Below are 8,618 nucleotides of genomic sequence, written 5' to 3'. Positions count from 1 at the left end.
CACGCACCCTTTGGTTGTATTTCATATGTCATTATTTCCTTTTAATTTTTTTTTTAATATCTTGTTCTCATGATTACAGTTAGCTTAAAAAAATTACCAAATTAGACATTATATGATGTGTTGTATAGAAGCAATTCATATCAAAATGGACCAAAAGTTAAAAACTATTAAGATAAGTTAACATTTATACTGACGGTGTATATCAATAACAACAACAATTTTAATGCAATTTCAAGGAAGGGTAGAGTATTGTACACATATTTTATAATTATCTCGAGAAAATAGAAATGTTATTTTTGAAAGATCCTTGACTTAAGAGCGTCAAATCCAATTAAGATGAAAGAAGAAGACAATAAAGTAACCATAACTGTTAATTAATAAGAAAAAAAACAATGTTATATCTACGAAAAGAAACAATGGCAACAGTAAAATAATGATATCATATGTAATAACAATAGCGTATATTACGTTAAACTCCATTAATGAATTAAGAGAAATAAAGACGTAATGAAATATTGTATTTTCTCCGTTTAAAAAAGAATGACCTAGTTTATTTTTGAATCTGTTTAAAAAGAATAATTCCTTTCTTTTTTTTTGGTAACACTAACTTCAACTTTCCTGCCACAAGAGTAAAAAAAACATTTAGGTACATTTGACATAACTTTAATTTAGAACCACAAAATTAAAAATTCTTTTTTCTTTTCTAAAACTACATTTCAAGTCAAACTAGACAATTCTTTTTTAAACAGAATAGTTTTGGAGACTTATATCCAAAATTAGTTAGTATAACTGAATTTTGAAAATGGTATTTATTAATACCTTAAATGGTAAGTAATGGCGTGCATGAGTTTTGCTGAGACAAAACCAAATTGGTTTAAAGCTGGTGCAACGCTATATTAGTTTAGCAGAGCCATCAAATTCGGTGTTTATTTGGTCCCATCCCTTCATTTCTCTTATCAAATTTCCAATCTGATTTGACTCTGACTCATGAATAACATGAACTGTTACTATCAACACCCTCTCTCTCTCTCTCTTTCTTTTTTTCGTGATTAAATTTGAATTCGTATTAAAAAGTTTTACATAATACCTAACAAAGGCGACTCCGTATTCAAAAAAAGTCGAACCGGAGACTTCTTAGGATGATAGGAATATTTATTAGTACCTTTCTCTTTTCATGTGTGTGAGTGAGTCTATATTCATGGGTCTACAGTTAGTTGCGATAAGGTGATTAAAATTTATTTATTCTTAATAAGAAATCTCGAATTTAAGCTTTAAAATTAAAAAAAATAAAGATGAAATTTCATAGTAGGCCAATTAGGGGTGTTCGTGGTTTGAATTTAGCCGAGTAAAATCAAAATCAAATCATTTAGTTATTTAATTTTTTAGTTATTAAAATCAAATCAAATTTGATTTGTATCTATCAAGTTTGGTGGTTGTTGGTTTGGTTCGGTATAAGGAAATATAATTATATTATTATTTTTTTGCTTTTTTTTAAATTATAATTAGAGGAAAATTTTCACCGGTTTCCAACTTGTAATCTTTCATTAACTTTTTACTGTGGTGGATATAATTTTTTCTTAATATAGGTAAGCTTTAATCACGTGGATTAAAATGAATATAAATCTGATAGTTGTTTCTTTTCATAAATAATGAATTTAAGGTGTAAAGCTCATTAGCCTATTAGAGATAAATGAATTTTTTATCAAAAAGTATGCAAGCTTTATAATTTATTCAATTAAAAATTATATATATATATATATATATATATGAAATTTGTGAATATAACGTATCTACTTGGTTAAAAAATAATCAGTTTGTTTTTAATAAAACCAAACTAAAGCAAATCTTATCAATATTTTAAAACTTAAATGCTAAGTCTAATCAAATCAAATCAAAATTAAACAAATATCAATTTATTTAATTCTCAATTATAATCCATTTAAAACCAAATTACGAACACCTAGTTGGCCAATATTCATCGTTGAATTACTCAAACCTTTGGCGTTTGAAATACCATATGACTGAAAAGTCCCCTAAAAAATTTAAAACTAAGCTTGATATACTGACCATGTCAAGAATAAACAATCAGAATAAGATAATTATTAGTAAATCTCTATGATAAATATTAATATTGTGTAATTGAAAATTAAACATGTATCACATCATAACCTAGTTTAATTTACATTCCTAATTTAGATTAGGGGCGGAGACAAATGGGTGCAAGGGGTTGATCAAAAACCTTTTTCATTATAATTTTATATAGTTTATAATTAGAATATAATTTTGAATTTTAATACAATATATATGAAGTTGTAAGGTTATATTAGAACCATCGATGTGCATGAATTAACCCAAAAAAAACACTTCAATAAAAAGTTATATATTTCATCATTCAGATATGATTTCCTTCATACCAAACACACCCTCGGAGTGCGCTAACACAAACGGACACAAATAATAGTAATAATAATAAACAACGTATATTATTGGAGTAATCATAGTTAATAGTTACAACTTATAATACGAATAAAAAAACAAGGAATCCAAGGCCCTAAAGGGATAATGCTGAAAGAGCTAAAAACAGTTTATTATTAGTTTGGAGAGATTAATATAATATATATAATACATCTCACCTATATAATATTATATTTATATATTTGTGATCATAATATAGCTAGATCATATTATTTATTATTTTATTTATAATTAATAGAGACCAATTGTTTTCTGAGGACCCTCTCCTGCAACAGCATGATCCAATTTAGTGGTTTGTTTGTTGCCATCCAGCTTGAGTCCAAAATGGATATGAGGGAAATGTGCCCACTGCAAAAACACACAGTAAAAAATATCAAAAAGGTAATTAAATTTTTCACATAAATATAAAGTTCTTTAGTTACACTATTCTATTTAGTGCCTCTTCTGTTTATTTGCCCCTACCCAATAAAATTACTAGCCAGCCTAAAACTCAGAAAAATGACTTCTCTAATAGTATTTTATATCGACGATGTCATCTTTCGAGTGTCACACAATCGACCCCTATTATCACCTTTCATAATATTTATCTGAATTATATATAGATAATTTTGATTTATGTCAGTATATATTGCATATATATAGAACCCCAATAAAATAAGTAAAAATCTCAAATATTTTTTTAAAAAATATTTTTTTTTATATCGAACACATCCTACGTCCTGTCCTTCTTGTATTTACTTACTACTGAATATTAATACACAGTTTTGATATATATAGTTTAATTTCATTTTTCATATCTTTCTAATTTCTTCATGTATGGCTCAGCCTACATAGCAAAAGTTATTTTGGGCTGAAATAATTATTTTCAATTCTCATGTAGCATGAAAATCTCTATCTTTTTTTTTTTTTTTTAAATGTATGTAATATATAGCTTACATTTTTGGCAGCAGTGCTAAATGCTTCTCTGTGGCTAATATCAGGATTGCTTGCCTTTATCCTTTGGATCTCCTCCCTAAATATTAAATTAATTCACAACATCATAGATATATATATATAAATATGTAATTCACATAGTTCTTACTTAATTTATATGCTACTTATGATTATATTATTTTTACTTACTTGATAAATCTATTGTAGGCAGAAGGAACACGTTGTCTTTTCTCTGGTGCTGCAAAGTTTTCAACAAACATTTGAACATATAATTTTAGTAGTGCAATGGATTCTTAGGTAACATTTCGAAGGACGAAACCGTTCTCAAGTAAGGAGGCAAGGAGGAGCACGTAAAAATATCGATTATAAAATGAGCCACTAGCTAGTGGCTGAATATAAATAAATTTCGAATTCATTTCTAAAGTATTAAATGACGTTTTATAAGATAAATTATGATAAAATTAATTTGTTATTTCCACTGACATAATTTTACTGTCTAAAAATCATGATATTTTGTGCACTATAAGGTATGGGTTAATTTAGATGAAACAAGATTACAATTGATGATGTATATTTGTCATGTGACAAAGTATACATTTTTCCCTAATTGGTTTGTAGTTTTTTTTCTTTAAAAAAAGAATTTATTATGTTTTGGACCATTTAACTCACTGTCTCGATCAATATTTTGGGTTGGTGGTGATTTTAATTTTTGTCAGTACTAGTGATTAAGAGTTTAGAGATGTTTTCAACTAACACAAGTGCTTATATTCTTCTTTCTAACATAGATTACGATGGTGAATGATTAGGATTTATCTATTTTTAACTCAAATTAATTCAAAAACCTAATTTAAGCATCAAAATGTATTTATCATGTGTTGGATTACATATTTTCTTGGTTTAGAAACCTATAAACATTTCAGAAGAAATCGAACACATAACCTAAAACACTTTTTTGGACCTCCATCTCACTTGGGGGGGGGGGGATTTGGTGTATTAAATGAGATTCAGTATCTAATACATATGCATAAAATAAAATTAAAAAATCTATTCACATTGTATAGTTTTCTCAATGTGTACCCTAAGATCTTTTTTTTGGTCTAATCATCTAGCACCTAAAATTAATTAAGAGCTAATCTAAAAGGGAAACTGATTACTTAGCTAGCTTTAAGAAGAGATTATTGCAACTTGATATAAGTAGCAATTTATTAGTTGCCTTCCAAAAGAGAGGCAAGGAGAATTGAATCTTCTTCGCAGAAAATTATATTATGTCAAATAAGATTATTCCATTAATAAAAGCGAATATACTAGTAAAATGACAAAGGTGGTCCAATAGTTATTATACTTTTTGGTTGTAATTTCAAAATCTAGGTGTGACACACTAGAATTTTATTTTATTTAAAAAAAAACATTTTTTATGAATTTCTTGCTCCGTTAATATCTAAAACCACCCAACAGACTAATCCAGAGAGTATAGTCATGCCTATACCTTTTTATTCCAAGAAAGGACCTAAGAGAAAAAGGGTGCAGCAAGGAATTCAAAAGTACTTAACCTATGTTTCAAGATACTGGTATTACATATGAGTTGGGTACAAGTGTAATGTCACAATCAACTGATGGATTTGTACACAATTGGCCCCACATAATAATGAGATGGTACACAATTGCTCTTCTTTGGTTGAAGAGATTCAAAATTACCATTCTAGTAGTTAGATAATAAATCAAAAAGAATCAGACACGCACGTGACATAGGTATTTATGTTCATTATGAAATCTCTCTTTTTAAAAAAGAACGCGAATGCAATATTGTTATGTTATAGGGAACAAGTAATTAGAGAGAGGGAGAGAGCGCTTACGGCGAATAGGAGGGGATCTAGGTTGATCATGATCAGTAGGAATGGGAGAAAATCTGTGAAATGAATTTGTAGAAGAGGATGATGATCCATAACCTCTACTCATTCCATCTTCAATACTTGACTCATTTTGTCTCTGCTAATTCAATTTTTTGCATATACCAATTAGTATATATGAAAGTCTCTGTTATGTTATGTGATTATTTCATCTAAAATTTTATATTATGTCTCAACGATATAGACTCTCTTTAAGTATTAGAAATAAAGAACTTAAAATTAAACTAAGTATTTCCACATATTCTTGTAACACTTAACTAAGTAAACTAAATTTTCCTCCCTTTCAAATTGTTGTCATATTTTTCTTTTTAGTCAAATTTATAAAAGATCTCTTTCCTTTCACATGTTTAAGACTGTAAGACTAAACGGCATCTTGGTACATTTGAAACATTTCTAATCTATGACCACGAGAACGAAACGTTTTTTTTTTAATTTCTTAAAGCTCCATACCAAATCGTCAAAACTAAACAAATAAATTAAAACGGAGAGGGTATACGTGGTATATACCTGTAAATCTTGAATGGGGAGAGACTGAAGGGAAGGTGCAATATTAACAGAAAGCAAATTTGCGCAGTGTCCACACCTTACTGTCACTATTGTCATCATACTGTTGCATGGAACGCTAACCTGACATACAACAACAAAAATAGAAACAAAATTGAGTTTAATTTACTATTTTATTGACAAACATTACATCATACAAGTGCTCACTATTGTCCAGAAAATTAAAAAAAATGCATAATCCTTAAAGAGTACTTAACAATTTGTATCTAACGAGATTTTACTATGCAGTTGCATGATTTTCTTTTTTTAATATAAGGGAAATTCGCGGTCACTATTATTTCAGTGCGCACAGGATAAAACTTTGCTCGTATAAATAATTTTGGAAAATTGAAACATACATTCTATGTAGTTGGACTTAATAGTTAGCAATAGCTTTTATAGTAATAGTTGAATCTATAAATACCTCGTCCATTCAGTATAACAGAGCAAATCGATGATGGTATGACAATATTAAATGGGAAGATGACAATCTCAACCTAACAGCATCAAGAATATATATCACATATAATAAGATTCAAACTTGCAATCTAAAATAAAATTTTAAGCATTCAGTGCTCAGAACTCCCCCCACCCCACCCCCAAAGTGAGTTAGCCCTCAACTCCAATTTATGTGTTTTTAAAAAAACATTCTTAGTGAAACTTCTTATGCTACCAACAAGGGTTGTGAATTCTGATAGAGTGGTAAGTATTTTCTCGTCTCTAATCAAGAGGTGTCAAGTTCGAGCCTCTCTAGATATGGAATCACCTTTGTTAGGAAATGTTTTACCTCTAATGTGAGATCTTTCGAATTTAACCGAGCTCAAGTATGTATGGGATACCAGGTGAAAAACCAAAAAGAAAACATCCCAAAACTTATTTTTCACACATTTTAAAAGTTGATTTTTCATACGATCAGTCAATTATTTTTTATTGAATAAACTTGAAATTAAGAAAAAAGGGATTTCTCGAAATACATAATATTAGTTGAGTGACCACGTAAGAAAACAAACCCGAAATTACTATAAGGAGTTTCCTTTAAAGTATGCTCTTGGACTCATCTCTTTTCTTTTCCTTTTCTTTCGGTGCTCTCTCATCGACTTTTTCTGACCATTTACTCAGTCACCAGAAAAGTGAGTAAACTAGGAAAATGACATGACCACAACAAAAATCATGAAATACACAATATATTTAAGATAATTTATATTAGTACAAAAAAAATAAATTAAATATGTGATATCCAAAGTAAATATTTTTTCTGATGTAAAACTCTAGCATCATCATTTCATTTTGTCTCTTCAAATCAAGCAACGTAACTACATTTTCATAAATGGAAGAAAAATATAATAATTTATAAAAAAAAAAGTTAGTAATAATATCAAAGAATGGTCAAAATGAGGAGGAAAATAAATTAAAGAAAAATATATGTTATTGTAATAGGATTATATTTATTATCCAGTGGACAAATACATACTCCCAATTTTTATTTTTATGAAAAAGAATTTGATTGTTTCAAGAATTAGTACAATTATTTATGATCAGTGTGTGCAGTATAGTACGAACCTGATGAGGAAAAAGAGGATCGACCAATTAATTGATAAGAGAATTAAAAACAAAATGATAACCAAATTATGAGGAATATAATTAACGAACTTGTTAAATGGTGACTATTAATTAATTAATTAATTAATTAATTCAATCATTTAAAAAAAAAAAACTTATTCACAAGAAACCCTAGTCTCTCTCTAGTCATATAGAGTATCTGAAATTAAATATTTAGCTTGTTTCTAGTCAAACTAGTACTATTTATTAGCTACTTGTTAGATAGGGTTTGGGAACAAATTAATTGGATCTCAACTCAATTTTTATTTCTTTCTATTAACCTTCAAAAAAACAAGCAAGATAAAGAAGAATAAAAGAGAAAATAATGAAAGATTGTTTTCAATTATTTGAAAATTAGCATAAAATATGACACTTTGAAGCAAAATTTCTCCAAACATCATATCTTTTTTAGTTAAATTTCTCGCTTAATTAATAGTTATCATCTTAGGAAAGATTTTAATTTTTTTAATTAAAAAAATGACTTTCTGAAATAATAATTATTAGTTGAGTGATCGATCGAACAAATCATCTCGGCATATTTCTAACCCTTGTCGCTTATACTAAAAAAGGAAGAGTTCATTTTAACAAGATTTTGTTGAATTTCAAAAGATTGTTCTTTCAAAAAAAAATTAATTGTTCTCATTATCATATTATAATTTAGAAAATGAAATTGTTCTTCTAATGATTCGATCTAAAATTATATGTCAACATGCATATTAAAACTATTAAAAAGGGTTTAAAATCAAAGTAAAATTAAATTAAAGAAGTGTACCGCAAGAATTGTGCTGCAGAAGTTGCAATGAACATAGCAAACACGTTCCGAGGAAGAGGAATATGTCATGTCAAGTGACATTTCTTATAAGTTCTTTTTCTTTTTAGGTCAAAAAATACGGATCGAAGAATTAAGAGACGGATCAAGGATGAGTCAAAATCAAGAAATATGTGTAATGTTCATCATGTTATGTATCTAGGAAGAGAGTTGAAAAGACCTAGCTTACAAAAGATGGGGGAAAAAAGGGGAAGAAAAGGCTAGTAAAGGGGGAGATGATAAATAAGGTATAAGTTTTTGAGAGAAGAATGAATGAAAGAGTACAAAATAAACACATATTAGAGGTGAAGAGATTGATGGGATTGGAATGGTTTGGTCTGGTCGGGGTGGGT

General features: G+C 28.3%; 1 protein-coding gene across 2 annotated transcripts; it reads right to left on the bottom strand.

Annotated features, from left to right (window-relative positions):
• Positions 1-2,463: 2,463 nt before the first annotated feature.
• Positions 2,464-8,617, bottom strand: LOC107021217 (putative axial regulator YABBY 2). 2 transcript variants are annotated; one of them, XM_015221828.2, is made up of 6 exons: positions 8,230-8,595; positions 5,823-5,942; positions 5,262-5,397; positions 3,598-3,646; positions 3,412-3,487; positions 2,464-2,823 (listed from the first exon to the last, which is right to left on the bottom strand). In XM_015221828.2, the coding sequence occupies exons 1-6, from the start codon at positions 8,308-8,310 to the stop codon at positions 2,707-2,709; spliced, it is 579 nt and encodes a 192-aa protein (XP_015077314.1). In that variant the 5' UTR covers positions 8,311-8,595; the 3' UTR covers positions 2,464-2,706. The 2 variants fall into 2 exon arrangements, with proteins under 2 accessions (XP_015077314.1, XP_015077315.1); XM_015221829.2 differs by having other exon boundaries at positions 2,564-2,823; positions 5,262-5,394; positions 8,230-8,617.
• Between the last annotated feature and the right edge of the window lies 1 nt (position 8,618).

Source organism: Solanum pennellii, chromosome 6 (genome assembly GCF_001406875.1).
Source record: "Solanum pennellii chromosome 6, SPENNV200".
Lineage (NCBI taxonomy): Eukaryota > Viridiplantae > Streptophyta > Magnoliopsida > Solanales > Solanaceae > Solanum > Solanum pennellii.
The sequence above is the reverse complement of the archived record's forward strand: the minus strand, read 5'-3'. Positions and strand labels throughout refer to the sequence as shown.

Bases quoted from the DNA above. Each gene is read 5' to 3' on its own strand.
- LOC107021217 (XM_015221828.2), bottom strand. From the start codon at position 8,310: ATGTCACTTGACATGACATATTCCTCTTCCTCGGAACGTGTTTGCTAT. The intron at 3,647-5,261 runs GTAAGCGCTCTC...AAAACTTTGCAG, and splicing joins TAGATCCCCTCCTATTCGCC to CACCAGAGAAAAGACAACGT. The intron at 3,488-3,597 runs GTAAGTAAAAAT...TTTAATATTTAG, and splicing joins GCCTACAATAGATTTATCAA to GGAGGAGATCCAAAGGATAA.